The 20,938-nt window shown below is 33.4% G+C and overlaps 5 protein-coding genes across 6 annotated transcripts; 3 read left to right on the top strand and 2 right to left on the bottom strand.

Moving 5' to 3' along the window:
- Nucleotides 1-84: 84 nt before the first annotated feature.
- Nucleotides 85-1,272, top strand: LOC123220528 (basic helix-loop-helix protein A-like). Its single transcript, XM_044642775.1, has 2 exons — nucleotides 85-330; nucleotides 482-1,272. The coding sequence occupies exons 1-2, from the start codon at nucleotides 142-144 to the stop codon at nucleotides 854-856; spliced, it is 564 nt and encodes a 187-aa protein (XP_044498710.1). The 5' UTR covers nucleotides 85-141; the 3' UTR covers nucleotides 857-1,272.
- Nucleotides 1,273-1,539: 267 nt separating this feature from the next.
- LOC123221535 (aspartic proteinase nepenthesin-2-like) lies at nucleotides 1,540-2,905 on the top strand. Its single transcript, XM_044644368.1, has one exon. The coding sequence runs from the start codon at nucleotides 1,562-1,564 to the stop codon at nucleotides 2,903-2,905; it is 1,344 nt and encodes a 447-aa protein (XP_044500303.1). The 5' UTR covers nucleotides 1,540-1,561.
- Nucleotides 2,906-3,340: 435 nt separating this feature from the next.
- LOC123220267 lies at nucleotides 3,341-7,604 on the bottom strand. The gene is made up of 11 exons (XM_044642370.1): nucleotides 7,313-7,604; nucleotides 6,982-7,092; nucleotides 6,740-6,894; nucleotides 6,533-6,626; nucleotides 6,186-6,256; nucleotides 5,989-6,095; nucleotides 5,441-5,562; nucleotides 4,810-4,898; nucleotides 4,580-4,639; nucleotides 3,894-3,998; nucleotides 3,341-3,787 (listed from the first exon to the last, which is right to left on the bottom strand). Exons 1-11 carry the CDS (start codon nucleotides 7,467-7,469, stop codon nucleotides 3,683-3,685), a joined length of 1,176 nt encoding a protein of 391 aa, XP_044498305.1. The 5' UTR covers nucleotides 7,470-7,604; the 3' UTR covers nucleotides 3,341-3,682.
- A 749-nt stretch (nucleotides 7,605-8,353) lies between these two features.
- LOC123221707 (E3 ubiquitin-protein ligase MIEL1) lies at nucleotides 8,354-12,198 on the bottom strand. Its single transcript, XM_044644604.1, has 12 exons — nucleotides 12,023-12,198; nucleotides 11,840-11,927; nucleotides 11,502-11,558; nucleotides 11,371-11,403; nucleotides 11,198-11,275; nucleotides 10,946-10,989; nucleotides 10,829-10,869; nucleotides 9,866-9,948; nucleotides 9,692-9,783; nucleotides 9,525-9,594; nucleotides 9,310-9,351; nucleotides 8,354-8,860 (listed from the first exon to the last, which is right to left on the bottom strand). Exons 1-12 carry the CDS (start codon nucleotides 12,070-12,072, stop codon nucleotides 8,735-8,737), a joined length of 804 nt encoding a protein of 267 aa, XP_044500539.1. The 5' UTR covers nucleotides 12,073-12,198; the 3' UTR covers nucleotides 8,354-8,734.
- Nucleotides 12,199-15,352: 3,154 nt separating this feature from the next.
- Nucleotides 15,353-19,770, top strand: LOC123220063 (chromatin modification-related protein MEAF6). Of its 2 annotated transcripts, none has more exons than XM_044642060.1 (7): nucleotides 15,353-15,549; nucleotides 15,753-15,862; nucleotides 16,029-16,129; nucleotides 17,754-17,823; nucleotides 19,101-19,128; nucleotides 19,216-19,276; nucleotides 19,406-19,770. In XM_044642060.1, exons 1-7 carry the CDS (start codon nucleotides 15,537-15,539, stop codon nucleotides 19,518-19,520), a joined length of 498 nt encoding a protein of 165 aa, XP_044497995.1. In that variant the 5' UTR covers nucleotides 15,353-15,536; the 3' UTR covers nucleotides 19,521-19,770. The 2 variants fall into 2 exon arrangements, with proteins under 2 accessions (XP_044497995.1, XP_044497996.1); XM_044642061.1 differs by having other exon boundaries at nucleotides 15,354-15,549; nucleotides 15,768-15,862.
- Nucleotides 19,771-20,938: the final 1,168 nt, after the last annotated feature.

Here is a 20,938-nt window from a genome sequence, read left to right as displayed (position 1 = left end):
CAGTACAGTACAGCTGAGAAAATATTCTCACTGCTGCAGAAAAACAATATTTGCAAGATTCTCACGTTGCATTTAACAATGGAAGGCAATGAGGCAAAACTGGAAGGCAACGCTTGCCCTTTTAAAGTGGAACCATTGTTAATGTCACCTTCGCATGAGATTTTTGTGAGTAAAGAGGGAGGTTCGAGCTGCAGAAAACGAAGCAGAGCAATAAAGGAAGATGGCGAAAGAGGAACGATTGAGAAAAGTAAAGATAGGAGAATGAGGGACAGAATGAATCAGAAATACAATGAGCTTCAATCTATGCTTCCTAAAACGTCCCTCTTCAAGGTTAATTTAACTGGGTTCTTCTTCTAACATAATCCTTTTGACTCAAAATTTCAACACTTTTAGTGCGTAATTTGACATAAAAATTATGTTCCGGTTATGGGTTCCATTGATTTGTTCATAAGTGTGACAATTTTAAATTTTGTTTTGCTAGGCAAGTCGAGAGAAGATTGTTAGTGAAACAATTGAACATATAAAAGCTCTTAAAGAAGAGTTACAAAGATTGGAGGAGCAGAAGAATTCATCAACATCAATGGTTGCAAAAGGGAAACTGTCTACATGTTCCAGCAACAATTCCTCCATTAATGTCACTGTCTCTGGGGACATTGTGTTCTTCGGAATTCAATCCTTGGCTCGACAAAGGTTAGTGACTGATGTTTTCATCATCTTTCATGAGCAGGGGACTGAAGTATTGTCTGCAAATGTTGCAGTTAACAATGGCCTATTAATGTTAACAGTTACTGCATTAGTGAATGGGAATAAGGATACCATTATTGAGAAGATTAAGAGAGACATACTGATTCTATAGCCTGTAAATCTATATAGACCATGTTGAAGCTTAATTTTCTTATGGGTTTGTTTTTGAAGAAGGGTAGTGAAATTGGTATATTAAAAAAAAGGTCAACATATATAAGTAGCTAGGTAGTTATATGAACAGACATATTTTGTCAAGGCAACACATTTTGAAGAGGATCAAGATGTTGAATTTGATCTTTCTAGGTATTGATTTAACGAATAAATTAGTGGAGACAGGATTGTCATTGCTTCTATTTCTATGATCATTTCTCCGATCGACGACATCTTGATTAGCAGTTGAAACAAGAGACCATGTTTTGTTTCTAGGTAGTAATATCAGGGAAGTGCAAACTGAAAAGAAGCTATTATGTAACATATCTAGTTTATAAAGCTAATGAAAATTGAAGCTGCCAATGTTACTCTTTTCAACTCTGCATCAGAGAGTATATAGAAATAGAAATTTCTATTACTTGGTCAATTGAATTTGCATCATGCTTCAACACACATGCCTAAGAGAGAAGGTTTTGGGTAAATACAGGTTGTTCTAGTTGAGCCAAGTGATTTTATAGTTCATCATCTTTAGACCTCACTATCTTTATGCCAAAACGCGTTTCACTCTCTTGCTGTTTAATTTTCCATACTATTTGTAGCAGATATCTACCATGTATTAAATTTATATAGTCTCTCTAAGCACCATGCCTGGTTTCCCTTACGCTTTATGGCTTGCTTCTTCCTCTTTCTGAGCATTTTCTTCTTTGCAATTTCCATCCTCATTCCTGCATCAACTCCACACATTACAAATCCTACCAATATTGATGGCTTCGCTGTTCATTTAATCCACCGCGACTCATATCTGTCACCCGTTCACAACAGTTCTCTTACCACAGCTGATCGCATCCAATCAGCAGTTCATCGCTCCTTTTCACGTCTCAATCGCATCCATTCTCTCAGTTCCCCTTCCTTAACCAGGGATATTTCATTTGACATTGTTCTGGATGATGGTGAGTACTTTATGACATTCTCCATAGGCACTCCCCCAAGACAAGTATATGCTATAGCAGACACTGGAAGTGAACTCACTTGGGTCAAATGTTTACCTTGGAAACAAAGCCATGAAGAAGCTCCTCATACTTTTAACCCTTCTAACTCTTCTACTTACATGAAACTGCCATGTTTTTCACCCTCCTGCAGGGACCTAAACTGGTACAAGAGATTCTGCATTAAGGACTATTGCTACTACAAAGAAAGATATGGCGACGGATTAACCACCAAGGGAACCCTTTCTACCGACAAATTTAGCTTTGAGGACGATTACAAGAATACTATTGATGTTGGTAATCTGGCCTTCGGTTGCTCTGATGATGCATCTGGACCTATACTGGGAAATGAAACTGGAATTGTAGGCCTTTCCCGAAGACCATTATCATTAGTCTCTCAATTGAAGTATACAAATTTTGCATACTGTATGGTGGTACCTGCAAATAAACATTGGTTAGGAGCAACAAGCAAAATGTATTTTGGATCAGAAGCTGATTTTCTCGGGGGCCAAGCTCCATTAGTAACTGGCTCAAACAACCAATACTACCATCTGACTCTCCAAGGAATCAGTGTTGGTGATGAAAAGCTTCAAATCCCAAGTGGGATTTTTGACATTGCAGAAAATGGAGAAGGAGGATTCATCATAGATTCAGGCACCACATATACATTGCTTCGAGGAGAGGCTTATGATGCTTTAGTGAAAGCATTGAGTGAAGCCATACACTTGCCAAGGAAACATTATGGGGAAGATCTGGAACTGTGTTTTGAAGCTTCTTTTGAGGATTTGGCTTTGCAACCTGATATAACATTTCATTTAAATGCCACTGATGTGATACTCACCAAAGAGACCACATATGAACCAGTGGCTGATGGCGTTTGGTGCCTATCAATTTTGAGGTCTAAGAGTTCTTTGTCTATACTTGGCAATGTTCAGCAGAGGAATTATTTTGTTGCGTATGACATTTCCCAAGGCAACGAAGCGGTTTATTTTGCACCAGTAAATTGTTCTAATCCATCATTCTAGCAGTTAAAATCATGTGTAACAATGGCACTCCTATTAAAAAAAATTATTACAAAGGTTAACTAAATAATTAATAAACATAAATTATTATTATTATATTTGATATATATAAATAGTTATTATATTTTGTTTAAATAATAAAATAACATTAAAATATTAATTTACTTAAATACCCTTAAAGAATTATTGAGTATAAATTAATACTATAATTAGATAATCTAATATATTTTATATTAAATATTTGTTTCGAGTGTAATCTAAAGGTGGATTTAATAATCTTACCTCTCACATTACTTCTGCTATTAGAACATTGCCAAATAAATTACTGAAGTAATCAAATATTACCTTGAATCAAAATGGGATTTTTACTCTGAATCCCAATTGGAAGAGATCAAGGTTTAAAAAGCAATCTTTTGGTGTTACAAAGAGACAGCTATATGATGGAGCAATCACCGTCAACTCTTATCATTTATAAGATTATCCAAGGGGGAAGTCCAAAGTCAAAAAGCCACCCCAAAGATTGATATGAAATGAATGTCACACAAAATCATTCAAAGTGAAACTAGATTCGACTCCATAAATATTCTAAGAATTAATTACCTTGTAACCGAACAAAAGCTGTGTCTAAGTTGGATGATTCTAATGAATTACATCCAGGAAGGAAAGAGTAAACGAAATCTTTGTGGAGGAGTCAGCAAGTAATTGGGGAGTTTATAAGTGTCATTTGTAAAGGGTGCAATTATTGAAGAGCCCTTTCTCTGGCCATTACGCACTTCACTTTCATAGACTAGTCAAGTGTTCTAAATTTACACTCACCTCTAAGCCCCTATTTGAAAGAGCGGTAACCATGGCAGGTATATCAGATTTGAAGGCAGTAGCCAATGCCTGCTCGATAGAATTGAACAGGAAAAAAAATAGTGTAAGCTTGGCTCCGAGCAATATACACACTACTGATATATGTAGTAGCATAAATATAATATTCACAACAAACCTTCTTTCCCTCCTCTTTTTGATGCTTTAAAACGTCCAAAGGCCACTCATTTATCAGCTTATGAAGTTCATCCATAATACTTGACTTCTTCGCATCAGATAAAGTCTGGCAGGCAAACAATGAAATTTATATAATGACTCAATGCAACAACAAAATACTAATCATAATAATATAACAGAAGTACCAAATACTATAATAAAACACAAGAAAGAAAATTTCCCTTCATATGATCCACAATGCTTCATAGATGGTCAGAACTTTATGGAATTTGTCCTTAGGATAATAAGGATGTTAAAAGATGAATTGTTTAGCACCTTGAATGCAATAATAATAAACAAATTGAAGAATTTGGAAATTTCCTCTGCAGATACACCCATCAAGTAGTTGAGTAAGGATAGCCTTAAAATAGAAAATCTGACTATCTCCTTTTAAAATATTTTAAAGATACGTTTTCCTTTATATTTTTGGAGGGAATGTTATTTGTAAATTTTGTTCTCCTATAGCTAGAGTTGGCGATGAGTCGGCATGGCTCACTTTTTTTGGGCATGGTCCAGCCTTGGCACAACCTACAAACACAGTGGGTTGTGTCGGGCATCATAGGAAGGTGCATGGGCTGGTCTAATGCAGCCCACAAAAATTAAACATTAAAAAAATATTTTTTTGACAGCAAAAGGCACCTTGTTTACCTGGTTAAGAAGTTGAATAATAGCAGCAGCTTCCTCGGGCTTCCCTTCTAGTAAAAGACCCTGCAAAAATAATAATTAGATATAACACAGTTAAGCACTGAACTGTAATCAAAACATACTTGACCAGGCAAAAAGCCAGCCAAAAATGTCACGGTGTTACAACAGTATGCTTTACATATCAAAAGAATTCTCATGCAGAAACACTCTAATAAATAACCATAATTTATTACCTTAGCGCATGAAAACCCAGTCGCAAGAGTATGCTGCTTTATGGACTCAGATCTCAGCTTCTCGATATTCCACAGTGCCTCAGTGTCTCCTAGGTGCCAGAAACGTGAAATTCTTTAGAAATAAGGAATTAATCCTAAGGCATAAGCGAAAACATCTGTTTGAGCCAGAGGAACTCTAAGATGTAAATTCTCACTTGAGGAAGAAACATAGACCATGTTTAACCAAGTGACATAAAACAAAAAGTTTCTAAGTCCCTGAATGATCAGATGAAAGAGACGTTTGAATAGCAATTATCCATCATGGCCCAAATGGCTGATAGACAAGGAATGAGTATTACCCTCAAAACCACTTGTCAACAAAGGGTGCCAAGATCATAAAATAAAACAAGTGTAGCAAGATACAGAAAACAGAAAACCATTTAGGTCGAGAAACTTCAGTAACATTTTCACAGACTGGTTAAAAAACCCCAACACACCCTGGACATATTCCCTACCTCTCCTGCTTCCAAAATCCAACCTCAAATACCAATATTGCAACCTCATAAAGAGCTGGTCTACTAGACACATTACATGAACACAAATTTGAACTTTGAAGTAATACAAAATAAAAGCATTAAGAGCTTGTTCACACCTCTTTTGGCAGCAAATTCCATCCAAGTGTTGAATGTGGTTTGCCGCAGCTTTACCCCAGCCTTGATAAATTTTTGGGAATACTTGGAGATCAAGTCCCAATCATTAGTGTCGTAGCAAATTCTGCAAGTGTTCAATAAAAAATATGTGATTATAGATAGGATTAAAAATTTAGCAGACATGAAAGTCAAGCAGTAATCAAATAATTCTGCAACCCACAAGTTATATACATGATGACAATGGAGACAAAATTAAGAATCAACTATTCAAGAGGATTCACATCCAACAAGATTAAAGGCACACGAAAGGCAGATATTGATGGTTTACTCAAATAGCAAAAGAATCAACTGCATATACCCAGATAACAACCCAAAGATGTAAACTTTGAAGGCATTCCAGATTGCTAGGCTGAAAAATTGGACAGAGATCAACATTTAAGTTTAAATTTGACAGAGAATTTCTTTTGGACTTCAGGATTGTAGAAACCTGAGTGTGACTTTGACAGAATTTCCTCAATCAAAAAAGTGCGATAAAATATATCTAACAAACCTGAAAACAATGTCTGCTGTTCCAGGTTGTAATGGTAAACCATTGCGTTTCAAAAGTTTCATTACGTCCACCATGAGTTTAGCATCCTTGTGATCTTTAGCAAATGACTGCAGTTAAATCACCACAGACAATTAAATATGCAAAATTGCAGTGTCAAAAGAATTTGAACCCAACGATGAATTGAATGTCATTAATACCAGCAAATGATGGGCAGATGCAACACTAGGACTCAATCCATACACGTTATTCTTCCACAAAGCCTTCTTTCCTGGGGAAAAAAAAAAGAAAAGAGAATAAAAAAGCAAATCTAATGTCATTAACATATTGAAGACGACAAAAGTTTTTATAATATATTTAAGTACGTTTGCAAGTCAAAAGTTCCAACCATCAAATTTGAACTAGAATTAAAAAATATAACTCTATCAGAAATTAGATGAAACGAACAGGCAAAAAATATTCTGGTTGAAAGAAACTGTCAGCACAATGGATATTAATTCACATCAAATTCAGGCAAAATGATCATACACACATTCCCAAAGCATACCAAAATCAATGGCTCCTACACGAACACATGCCTTAGCAACTTCCCGGCAAAGATTGCAATTAAAATTAGAATGAATGCGAAGATTCGACAGTCTCTGCAAAGAAACCCAAGTATATAAACAGCTCCAGCACAACTGACTAAAAGTACATTACAAAAGAATGATAAATTCAAACTAGAAAAAAAAAAATCATGAACTCAGGAACTAACAAATCTGCGGAGGTTCTCCAAAATGTCAAATAGAAGCTTGATATCATCACCGTTTTTACAGTTTTCAATCAATGACCACAACCAAGCGTTTGGGGACATTGAACTTTTAACCTTCACAGATTCCAGCATCTTATCATATAGCTCCTTCACAGTCTCTGTATTCATCAATACAAAGCATATATAACATCACAAAACAATCTCCAAGGACAATCACAAACACATTTCCAAACTTTTATAAGAACCTGAGGGATTGCACTCAATGCTTTTTGTCTCCGTTGAAAAGTAAGCCCGTGATGTCAACATTGAATGCAGTGAGTCCGTTGATGTTTCCAAATGATTTCCTTGAATCATCCCTGCAAAATTTAGTATCTTTAAGTCGCAACCAAAGAGACTATTAATAAAAAAAATTCCGGGAAAAAATTTTCATTCGGAAATCAATCCAATTCTTAAGGTTTCTAGGCAATCAAAAAAAACATGAACAAAAAGAAAACACTGCATCCAAATAGATTCAAAAGTTTACTCTAGCTTTAATAACTATCAAGCAAAAATTAAAAGCAAATGAGACGCAAATACCTGAGAAGCAGGAAGGATAAGAAGAGAAATTATTGCGGTGAAGCCACTGTTGGTGACAACAATTAGATGAAATGAAGATTTGTATCTCGGGAGAGCTTAGGAGACTCGAAGGTTTCAAGACTCTACTGAGTCGACGCACGTTGGAGAGCACTTGCATGACGTACGAATCGCCTAAGTTTAAACTCAGCTGACGTAAAGTGCACTCGGCAGAGCTTGAGTTAAGTTGAGGTGCTGTGAGGTTTCTCAATGTCAGGGTTTTAGGAGGACGAGTGATAGTGCGTGGTTGTGTGCAGCAGCGGTCCACAGGTATTTTGTGGACCTGCGGTTGCAAACTAATGGGCCTATTCTCAGATTGAAAAGCCGAATTACATAATAAATGACATTATAAGCCCAAAAAAGAAATTAAATAGTACCTGCGAAGGTGGAGGATGTGACTTCAGATCAAAGATATTTTTTATAATAATAACGCTTAATAGCCATCATCGTTTTTGATATATGAATTGGGTATATAAATATTATATTATTATATAATTAAATTATTTTAAATTAAAAATAAAATAATATATAATCATCTAATAATATATTATTTATATATTAAAATTACGTATAAAAAATAGACATACATAATTTCACTTTATTTAATATAATTTATGTAGATGAGAAAAAAGAAGTTGCTTATGGCATTTTGGGAAATTTGACGTTGAAACTTTTCTTTGGGTTAAGCTTGCTCGCAAACGGAGAAGATTGAAAAAGTGCTGGATTATCTTTCTCATTTACAACTTTACCCCTCTATGGGGTATATTGATAATCTTCCGAATGGGGAACAAAATCATTTCCCAAAAACAAACGAACTTATTGTGAAATTGAAACCTTAATATTCTAATTCAAGATCTTTAATGGCTCCAGAAAACTCAAATCAAAAGAATATTCACAAACTTTTGCAGGCAGCTGCTTATCTTCAACGAGGCAACAGAAATGGGAGCTCTTATTGTATCAATCTTCTCAGTAATTTCCACCAGAAATCTATTTTGTATCATAGCATTGACATAAACATTATATATTATATGTTGGAATGTAAATCTGAGGCAAATATCAAGTACAATACAGTGGATGATAAAATGACCAGTTGAGACAACTGTTGGTTGTCGATGACACAAGAACTAGGTCCCCTTACATCAACTCATGGACCCGTTCGCAGGGTTTAACTCCATAAATTGGAGGAAGAATGACCTCAGAAGAGTCTTCTGGTGCACACAACAAATGCTGAAATCCTTTGAAACGATAGTATGTTATCATACATATATGAAGGAATATAACTGAAAGTGATTGACCATGTAATAAAAACCACCCTGTTGTTTAATGCTCAGGGTGCAAGCTTTCAATCGCTTAAATGGCTGGATGTATTGGTAGAACATAATCTCGTCACTGAGGCAGAACAGGAGGAGCAATTGTGCGGGTATTGTATGATTCACAATGACTACATTTCTGGCCAATTATGTGGAAGTAAACTTCAGTTGTGTCATTACAGTCATTGCATAGGATCCAAACCTGCAAATCCTACTTCTTAGATATCTTATAAAGGATTGCGCTTAATAATAGTAAGAACTGTGCTGTGGTAAAAAATGCAGATAGTCCATAAAATTGGAAAATTACTATTCAGAAAGAAACAGCCTACCATATTGACACAACACTATGAAGGCAAATTCTTGTATTAAGGTCCTTATATCTAGAACTCTTCTGTTTTTACTTTATATTAAGATTAATATCATCCTTTACCACAAAACTACTTTTTCTCAGTGCCATGAACATCCCCAAATGATAGCCACATTCTCATTTAGTCTTAGGAAATCATCATTAAAATAAAAAAGTTTATGTCGAGGCTGCTATATACTGACATGAGGACCTCTAAATTGAAGCACTGGAAATTCTACAGAGGAAAGCTGTGAAGGGACTGGAAGAGTAAGACCTGGATGACAGATCTGTAAACAAGAATTTACCTTTTTGTATCGGTAGTCCTCAGGCATTACAGTTGCTTGTATCTGAAAACAAATTAACTTTGACAAATTAGTCTAAAAGTAGAAGCAGTAAAGGATAAGGGAATTACAACAAAGCTTGCTGAACAATGCAATTAATCATCTTGAAGTTTTAAAGATTCAATACTTCTATGTAAAGATTTTAAATCATTGATTGAGCACAAATTGAAGAAACCTACCTCCTCGTCTATTCTCTTCCAGATTCTAGACATATCAATTACTGACTTTGAGCATATAGGACAACAGTATCTGTCGATGATACATATTCAAGTTAGGAACTATATACTAATGCTTTGATTTGTGAAAAAGTGAAATGAGTATCATATGAAGAATTTTTGTCAATTACTTATCACGCTTTATCATTTCTTGGTAGCATTCAAAATGCATTGTGTGCCCGCATTTCATGACAATCGTATCTTTCAGGGAGTCAAAAAGGTACTACAGGAAAAGAAAATGACAGGTTCAGCGTATTGCGATTTTTTCAGCTCCTTGATGTAGACAAAGTAATTACAACGCTAACCTCAAAACATATGGGGCAATGGTGCCTCATGGAATTTTCTACACACAAATGATTATCCCGCAAATCTATAGCATAGCAAGACCCTGAACATGTAAAAATATCATTAATAAGCATGAATACAAAGGCTGAAAATGAACAAATGAACTCAACAATAAGACAAATTATATATTTACCCCAGTCAAGGAAAAATCAAAAACCAGAAAGTAACGAAAAGAAATCACATAACAAAATGCCATTTATATCATTTTTCCCCCTTGGTTTGGAAAACTAATAATTTCTCCCTAAGATTAAATTTTGAAAAATTCACTTTTCCCTTAGGGTTTCGATTTTTCGGCAAAACTTCTCCCTCTCCAGCAATCGACACCCTCCGGCTATCTCTCTTCCTTCTTCCGAACTCATCTTTGTCAAAGAAGATGAGTCTTCATCTATTCATCTTCGTCCAGACAAATTGAAGAATCGAGGAGGTTGTTGATTCAACTCCGTTGGCTGGAATTGACAGCCACGTCTAAAATCAACGAAGAGCCGATGACAAAAGGCGATAGACTGCAACTAATTCGATAGAAACGCTACAGATTTGGAGAGCTGATTCGACGGTCTTTGATTCAAAGAGAGAAGGGATGGCAGAGAGAGAGAAAGGAGATGGTGGTCGTCACTGGAGAGAATAAAACTCTAGGGATGTGGGGGGAGAAAGTCACTTTTTAAAGTTAAAACTTGAAGTGAAATATTAGTTTTCAAAACCTGGGAAGAAAAACGAGATAAAATTATATATTTATTAATATTATTAGTAATAAGTCTTTTGCCCTTCTTTTATTAGTGGGAAAGAGACTAACTACTGCATGGAGCCCTTAATGATATAGCACTTTGACATATTATAATAAAAAATTTTATAACCACATAGGATTTTTTACTCTTCAAATAGTTCTAGTTTTAAAATTTATCACCAGGATGGTTAGAAATGCATACCACATTTCTTGCAGTGAAAGAAATTCTCACGACCACCCACCCTGTACAAAAATTTTAAGTTAGACCATAATAATAATGGCCCAAAAAACAGAAGCCACTGATTAAACTTTTCCTGACCTGCAGATTCCACAGTCATCACAATGAAACTGCCCTTTGTCAGTCTGCAATGTTTATAAACAGAAGTTGACATTACTAGAGTAAAAAATGTTCTAATAGCAAACTGGGATCATGAATCACATTTAAAATCTTAATCTATTTCATCCCAAAATAAAAGCCTGAATCAACAAAGCCAAATCAGCAAATTTTCCCTAAAGCTTGCATATTTTTGTTTTCCAGTTTTTTTAGATAAATCTTAGAGAGTATGATTACATTATCATCATAGAACTTGCAAGTTTCACAGAAATATTCGCCCATATTGACGCCACAGTTCGTACAAACTTGAACAACCTGCAATACAAATAAAGTCAATTTAATTTTTGAGGGAAAAAAAAAAACCATCAGAATTGAAACCTTATGTCTGAAATCAAGGAACACACACATACCGGCTGCTCCGTATCACAGACAGAACAAACAACCTGTAACCCAAATCATACAAGCTTCTTGTCATTGTGAATTCAAGTACAAACAAAAAAATATTAATCAAAATATTAATAAAAAGGCAAAGATAGCATACTTGCTTAACATCCTGCCGTACAATTTCGTGCCGATCATAGGGGCTTTTCAGCATGCTCTAATGATCCAAACAATGAGAAAACAAGCAAAAATTAATACCTATATAAAAAATAAGGCTCATTTACCAATATTTTCGGGCAAATCAAGAAAGTAGAGATAAGTGCACAAAGAAAAACTAATCCCAGGACAGAATAAGGCAACTTTATCAATATTCATGGTAAATAAACAAGCACAGATAAGAATATATTGATCGAGAAGCTAAAGTGAATCAAAAACCCAGATCAAACCAGATAATTTTTTTGAGCTAAGCAAAGCACAAAGAGATAAATAAAAAAATACCGCAGCCTCGTTGTGACAATGACGACAATCAAAGATCTCATTGCAACAGGGAGCTCGAATCCTGCATCTCCTCCTATAATGCTTACATCTAATAAAAACAAAAAAAGATAAATAAATAAAATTAAAATAAAATCATTAAACGAGAAACAGAACTCAAAAATACAGCAAAAATTTGAAATTTACCCATAACCCATCTTTCCAAAAGCAAGACGATCATTGGCTGAGCCTGCCATGATAATGGAAGAGAGCAGAAGCTGAGTGGAGAGGAGGCAAAGCCAACGATAAAGAAAGAGACTTTCCTGATTTCGGAAGATAGGCTGGATGTTTTCGTTTGACCCAATCCAAACATAAAAATAATAAAAGCAGCCTCATCGTGTAAGCCTACCAAATTTACATATTTTTTATTTTCATCTTATTATATTTTAATATTTTTATCATTATAAGAGACCATAATGGAGGGGTGTTTTTATTGTTAAAGAAGATAAGCCGGTGGTCACCTAATGTGGGAGGGACCAGGACGCCGCAATAAGAGCGAATAGAAAAGTTTGAAAGGCCAAAAAGCATTTGTCATCCAAGATTTAATGTAAATATAAATATATATTAATAAAATTTGAAATTTTTAAATGTTTATAAACATGTTTTTTTATTAGAAATAAAAATAAAATCATTATTTTATTATTAAATTTTAAATCTTATTAAATTTATATTTTTTTCTTTCTTTAGTTTAAAAAATTAATAATTCTTTTTAAGATAAATTTCAAAAAATCAAATTTTTTTTGGATTTCTCTTTTCTTCTTTTTCATCTTCAACGATTAGAATTCAACCATGTCTCTTTGTCTCTTATTGTTGATACTTTTTTCTCTTGATTAGCCGTAAACGGAAATGAATCGATGATAGGAGACAAAGAAATACAATCAAATTTCAATTATTGGAGATAGAGAAGAAGAAAAAAGAAACTTTAAAAAAAGATGTAATTTTTTAAAGTTTAATTTTAAAAAATTATTAATTTTTTAAATTAAAAACTGAAATTATATAAATTTAATAGGATTAAGAATTTAATAATAAAAGATAATTTTGTCATCAGAATTAACAAAAAAGAAAACTTTAATAAAAATTAATCTAAGTGTTCAGATTTTTCAAAGCTTATAACTATCGATTTGTATTTACATGTCCTGTGGCCAAGTTTCAAAATCCAAAAGAAAAGCAGCAATTTCAAGAAAACATCGTTGGAGTGGGTGTGGGGCATTTTGTCAAACAGTTAGAAGATGTCAATTAACTCCCTCTGTTGTATGAGAAAGGGGCTGAATCCATATGCCCATCAGATAAAATCATTCTGAAGTAACCGCAAAGGTGAAAAAAACAACTTTTTTTAAGCATCATAGTAAACAATTCGTGAGCATAAATTTACTGTAACATAAAAATAAGTAAGAACAAGAAAAGTAAAAATACAAACTTTATATATCATAAAAAAAAAAACTTAAATTTATATTTTTATATATATATAATTATTATTTTTTCACCGTCCGAACCATCCTTACATCAACAACAGCTATACTCCTGTGAATTTGTGGATGTAGATAATGTTTGCCCTTGCTTGAAGAGCACATTATTTGAGAAATTTGGAGACATCAAATCAATAAAGATAAAGATGGCTACTTTGGGCTAAGCAGAGTAGCTAATATCATTGATTGAAAGTAGAAAAGACCTGTCAATTTCCTCTCCAGGGATGTGGATGAAAGCAAAATTTTTGGAGACGGAAAAGTGATGTGGATAAAAACCTATCCTTCAATGAGACGTGATGTCATGTCACCAGGTCTGCAGGTTTCCGAAGGATGTGTTGCAGTATAATGAATCTCTGATATATGTATGTATATAATATGGGAACTTCACGTGGCTGCTTTGATAAGGTTTATTGGCAGACAGTGGCTATGGCTTATATTACAAGTGATAATGCAAGTTGTATAACATATTCATGGATCTGTAAATGCTTCATTAACAAGAATATCAATCTCCAACATGATGATTCAAGTGCATGTCAAGTGGGTGAACTGATTGACAACTTATAAATCTTTTGATCATGATGTCATAAAAAATTTATATATAATTTGAAAAAATTAATTAAAATAACTTATTTTTAACGTGGTTAACGTCATTATCCAACTCTATGAATTCTATAGATACAATAAAAAAAAAGTTGTATCGAAATTATCCATCTATATAATGAGGATTTGATAATTACTGATTTATTTAAGATGTCTATCATTCTTATTGTGAAAATAGAGATACTTGTTGGTTGAAAGTTTTAATGTGATGAGATAAATTTTTGAATTTTAATTAGTATACCAATATTTGTTTTAGTTTAAATTAATTGTTAGAGGATGAAAGGGGCTTTTTTAAAACAATTAATTAATTAATTAATTTGTTAAGTGAAATAATGTATTTTGTCATGAATAAGTAAATTTTTTTGTCATTAGACATGAAAAACCTAATAGGCCCAACATTGTTCATGAAAAAGGGGAGCCAGGTGATACGCAAGACACCTACAAGAGGCAATTTTCTATTTGTAACACGCCCAATCGCTCGATGGACTATATTGACATAATTCATAAATAATTGGTTAATCTCATTTACTCTTGTTAAAAATAAATTTTTTCAAGGCCAGAAAGGACTATTTTTCACCCAAGTTTAGTTATGTTTTTAAAGTTATATTTGTGGGGTTTAAAAAATTTAAAATCTCGATTATTGACAAATTAAGGTTAAAATTTTCTACTAGAAATAGTAAATTTGTTATTTTTCCTAATTTTGTAAAATAACATTCCCTTCCCTCACCCAAAACTTAGAATTTTTTTTCTTCTTTCTTTTCACCACTATCTTCAATGTTGATGATCTCTCTTCTTTACCCTAAACTGTTGGTTGATACATAAAAAATAACCTGAAAAGAATCTCTTCATCAGAGATGAAGAGATCTAGAGAGATCATCTCTTTATTTTTGACGAAAAGATTTATTCTAAGTTGTTTCTCATGTGTCACTCAATAGTTTACGATAAAGAAGGGAGGTCGTCGACACTGGAGAAAGTAGCTAGAGGGATGGAAAAAAATTTAGAGAAAAAATATGATTTTTTAAAGTTATAAAATTTTAAACAGAAGTGAAATTGTTAATTTTTAAAACTTAAAGAAGAAATAATAAATTTTATTTTTTTAATATTATTAGTAAAATAACAATTTTATTTTTATCTCTAATAAAAATTTTTAATGATAATTATATTAAAGATAAAATTTTGAATTTTTAAAATTTTATGAATATGATTTCAAGAATGCAAGTAAACTTAAGAGGTGGGAAATAGTCCATTGACCTTATTTTAATTGGTTTTTGGAAATTTTGGATACAAGAAACAACTGTGTTGGTCTAATAGTTGTCGGATGCCGATGGATAAATAGTGAATAAGTTGGTCCAATCAAACAAGGACAAGTGTGCATACCTTAAAGCTTAAAATGTTTCTCACCTTACACTTTTTCCCCAAAGACGCCATAAACCAAATGACCCGATTCTCATCTCGTCCGTGCCCTAACCCATACCCAGTCCTCCCATTAACAACCGATTTTTTTTTTTTTTTTTAAATTTATAAGTATTGTTTTCTGAGTTTTTAAATTGCAAAGTTCCAGTCCTCTTTCTCCGAAATTCAAATTCCGCGCGTCTATGGATTCTAACGGTAACTTTTTAAAAAACTCAGATGTCTTCCCTTTGCGTTTACCAGGAAAAAGAAAATCACTGCAAAATTTAGAGTTTAAAATGTGTAATTAATTATACTCTAGTATCTCCATTTTATTAAATTTCCTGTTTTTGTTTTGCTTTTCATTGATTTTCTGGGGAACCAAACGGGGAAGTGTTGAGTTTACTGATTTTGTTTGTTAAGCATAATGTTTTTAGGGCAAAGAGGAAATTCGAATCCTGCATCCGTACTTGCTGCTCTCATGAGTAAGAGAGAGAGGTTCCGAGAAGAGCTCCGGAATATTGAAAAACAGGTAAAGTTTTGTTTAAACGAAGGAAAAGAACGTGAAATTTGAGGACTTTTTCTTTTGATGGATCGATTTCTTGATTGTTTTAAAATGTTGAGTGATTGTAACTGTTTGTTCCGTGTTACATTATTTTTTTTGTTTTTTGAGATTATGATTGTGGATTAGTTAATAGGTGTATGATTTAGAGACAAGCTACTTACAAGATTCCGGCCAACATGGAACTGCATTGAAAGGTTTTGAAGGGTTTCTTTCTTCTTCAAAGAACACAGCAAAGTAATTGTTTTCTTCTTTAACCTGTTTCTGTTGCAATGATAATTATGGTATGAATGATGATTTGTAATTTCTCTTTGTTGGATCTGATTTTAAGTTTATTTTGTGTTGACTTTACTTATGTTGGTTTTCAAGTCTATTTATTATAGATTGATTTCCTCAGTGACTAGTACTTGTTATCATAACCTCAATCTATCAGAATATAATTAGAGCAATCAATCATAACATAATTTCAGCAATTAATCAACATTCATACCTTGTATATATTTTCACTCTTGTATATAAATGCCTCTTTGTATATTTTCAGTCTATGGCTAACAGTACTAATTAATCTTAGAATGCATTTACAGAATTCGTTGTCTTTCTGTGCAAAACATGTCGATAATATTATTTTCTTAATGCCATGCTGTTCATGGTTCTATTGAAGTGCATCTTTAACAATTTTGTTAATTTGTCAGTCCTAAATTTATGCAAAAGGAACTTCCAAAATGCTGGAAATAATAAATTATGTTCTGACAGCTTGACTTTTGAAACTTTCAGTCTATCGTGAAAGGTTTTATGGTTGGTTATTTTCAAATTGAAGTTTTAACTGATTGCTTGTATGCAAGTTATATAATGTCGTTGTTGAGCTTCTAGATTTGGCCGTTCCATATCTCTGACAGTAGAAGTTGAAGTACGGACTAAGCTGAGAGTCATGATAGAACATGGAAATTTTTTTGTGAGCATCTGCTAGTTCAGTTGGTAAAGTAGTTGTCATTGCATGAGTGACCTAGGATCATACTCACTCTGCTAGAGAAGAGGAGGATTTTAGGATGAGAGAGATTACCACACATTTTATCTCCCACAGGCCTGATAGGTCTCATGTGGATCCCAGAAGATAAAATTAGAATACACACACACATATATAAATTAGAGCCATATTTTTGTTACTTTCTTAAATTACTGAACAGTACCTATTGTTTGATTACTGTGGAGGAGAAAATTATCATCAAGAGTTGAATTGCTAATAACTCATAACTTGCAATAGATCTTGTGATAATCTATACAGGGGTATACCTAGTTGGCATCTCCTTTCTGGTTGTCTTTTTTTTTTTTTTTTTTTAACTTTCCTTTGTTATTCAAAATATTTGCAAATTTATTGCATCAATTTTGGTGTAAATGTAAGCATCCTTGGGACAACCAGGGGATGTACTCAAACTCAAAGGCACTATTACTTGTAAAGCAGTAATGTCCTGGAGCAAGGTTGCCGGCATTGGACCAGGAGGGGTCCGGGTAAAGAAAGAACAATCAAAATTAATATGACAAATATCATAATTTGTCAGCATTAAAATTTCTTGATGTGATCAGTATTTTGATTCTTGCTGTTGAAATACTTGTCTTATGCAAATAACAAAGAATTATATTTTTCATAAGTTCCAATTAAAAATTTTAAAGGAAACAATGATCTTGATTGCAAATTTTTGGAACCCTTCCATTATAGACATAAATGGCAATATCTATAATTTTGGTAGAACTACTAGGATGGAAATTAATTCTATCTAGAGAGCATTGTATTGTTCAAATATTAATTTGTATAGATTTCTTCTGAATCTTTTTTTCTTTCACAAATCTTAAATTGTCCTCTTAGCTTGAAGAGGTCCAGGAAATTGCAGCCAGAAGATAGAATCTTCTCGTTGTCTTCAGTTACCTCACCAGCGGTATGTATTAAATTTACATGTTTAGTTCTCCTGATTCCCATTGTTTTTCTTTTTTTTCATCTTTCTGCCCCTGTCTCCACACGAAGGCATGATTTACTTTTGGAAGATCAAATCAAAATACGATATATAATATGCCATAAACTTATAATTTGTGCCTATGTGAACTTACAACATAGGCAATTTTAGAGTACTCAAACACTGAGCAGATGCACTAGATATTAGATAATGATAGTATGGAAATAAATCCCGATTCCATTTCACTTTAAAATTATTACCTTTAAATCTAGCAATCGTAACTCATTAGCTTGATGTATTAGGAACATTCTAGCTTGCACAACACACTAGTTGATTGATTTGGGTGAAGGTGAGTCTACACAAACCTTTGGTTCTGAGGTTAATGTAATCAAATGCAAACTACCTTTTTTTCTTCTTCAAAAAATATTGTCTGCTGTGTCCTTGTATTGTTTAGAAGATGCACCTTAAAGGTTATTTCAACAACAAATTTATTAAGATGGAGCAAGAATTTACTTTTTTTTTATATAGTAATTAAGAAATACTTTAAAATAATTAACTTTGTTGAACTTCAATTTAAGGTTTAAATGGATATTATTTCAAATAAATATATAACAGAATGACTTAATGTGATTATATTCAAAATCAAAAATGCTTTTGGAACAGGATAGTCCATTCTCTTCTGATGTGAAGTTTATACCTTAAACAAACCCTGGCATGTCGTTGTGTCAGATTCTGACTTCTCTTAAACTCAATTCTATGTGAGAGAAACTGTGCTCTAGGTTGCTTGTAGATTTGGCAGCAGGTGCCTCCGTTTACCCCCAAGCTGAAAACTTTTTGTGTGAATGGGGTATGATTCCAAGACCTCTAATGGGTTTATTGACTAAAGTAGCTACTATTCATGCTGACTCCAACTAATTTGCTTTCGATAATATTTTGACATCTAAGTTTTTTTTTTTTTTAATTAGAGAGAATTAATCAATAGTACCAATGGTACTCAATGTATTTGCTGCATGTCTTTTTCAAGTGAACGTGATGTAGAACCATTTACTCTACCAGATGGCGGAGAAAAGGGGCTTACTAGTTAACCATTTCAGCAATGGGCATTTGCCTTGTAATGTTTATGCTACATCGTATATTTTTCTTTTCCTACTAGATTAGTTATGCGAAGTTATCATAAGGAGGTTGCATCTCATGTAAAAATGTAGTTGAGATATTCAAATTTAACAAGACTGGTTATTTCACTTTGTGTTTATCATGTTTAGGCCGAAGAACTTGGAGTTGGACGCGATGGTAAACCATTATTTACTACTTTGTAAGTACCATTTCTTGTAATGGAAAATTATTGATCCTGATTTTCTCTGCAACTGGATGTTGTAGATGCAAGATCTGATTATGGCCCTGGTAGATCTAAGGCTGGAGGCTTACCTTCAAATGGACAGTATGTGCACCCCTCTGTCATTAACTCATAACTGAACATTAATTTTGAAGAAAATAGAAACAAATTTAGGTTGGAATTCTCAATAAACTGTAAAAAAAAAGTACATAAATTTTTAAACCCATTTTGTAGGGGTAAACCAAAGAAGGGAAGAACAGCTTCAGCAGTAAGGGATGGAAAGAGAAACAGGGCATTAAGTGAAGCAGATTTTGATGATGAAGATGATCCAGATATGAGCTTGAGATGATTGCATTTGGAGGAGTTTGTAAGTTGTACTGTAGTATCAGATAATGTGTTTAAGCTTAGTTTGTGTTAGATAATGAATGTGATTAAGTTGAACTGCATAGCATAGGAATTAGAAAGAGCTTTGAAATTGTTTTCTTAAGTTATTTCTACTCCTGTATTTGACCACTACCTGAATTATGTTGTCATATTGTTTGAGAACAAGCTAGGAATTTTCAGTCTAACGGGCCTAAATGTGTTAGGCTCTAATATCATATCTCTTAGTTGAAAACATAGCACCAGGGGCCCCATCTTGCCTAGTTACATGTCAGAATGACCATTCGACCTGTGAAATAATAAATTTACCCTTATTGTACAATAGTGTAATTTTAAAACTTTTAACATCTAAAATAAAATTCTCACTTTAATTCATCCCATGTAGAGATGGCAATGGATGAGTAGAGGTCAAATACTTTAATCCTCGTTTTTTTTTTGAGAGAAAAATTTCTCTCCCACTTTCCTTTCCATCCTTGTGGAGAAAATTCACCACACTTTCCCCACCTCATCTTCCTAGAAAAAAATAATATAATACTTATTAGCTCTTAGAGTTTATATGCAATATGTAAGGGAAGAGACGAGTCAGAGAGGGGATGAGTCAGAAATATGTTTATCTATGTCCTTGTCTCATTATTGAGTGTGAAAATTTTAATCATCCCTATTTTCGTTTTTATCAGAAATTTTTTTTTTGTAAGACGGAACAAAGATTTGGTTTTACACGGTGAATTGTCATTTGTAATTCCATGAGATGACAAGTGACAGAATACTATTCCATAACTTCTGGCTGAACCAAAAGCAAAAGTCTGGTTTCTCTTGTGGAAAAAATTTAGTGGATATTGCCTAACAAATCCAAAACATGAACCATCAACCGGTAAACAAGTGCATGTATTGGAATAGATGTTTTGGCTGCCATTATAATTGATTTCATACGCAATGAGTGTTGGAATATGTCACAATCCTTGATTACATTCTGTCGTTTTGATATATTTTGTCAGAAATATTTAGAGTCAAATTCAACCTAAGCTCTAAAAATAAAATTACTTTTCAATTTCAATAATTATGCTGATGATAATCTTGCTAGAAAATAAGAGGAAACTTGCAACGCCAAATGGTTTACTTGTTCTCATCCCAGCTAAGGCCTCAATGAAGGATCCCTAAGACTTGGTTACTGGGCAATTCAAAGCAGATGCCAGTCAACTGCGGGCATTTTATTTTCTTATTTAAACCAAATATTAAAATCAGACATGTTGAAAATATGGCAGATAGTTTATGGCTTTCTCTGGCATTTTGGTTGATTAATTCAAATATTCTGAGCCTGATTCATGAGAAAACGTTTCATATGTTAGTCTATTTATGACAACACTATAATAAGCTATAATTTATAAT

Source organism: Mangifera indica, chromosome 7 (assembly GCF_011075055.1).
Source record: "Mangifera indica cultivar Alphonso chromosome 7, CATAS_Mindica_2.1, whole genome shotgun sequence".
NCBI lineage: Eukaryota > Viridiplantae > Streptophyta > Magnoliopsida > Sapindales > Anacardiaceae > Mangifera > Mangifera indica.
The sequence above is the reverse complement of the archived record's forward strand: the minus strand, read 5'-3'. Positions and strand labels throughout refer to the sequence as shown.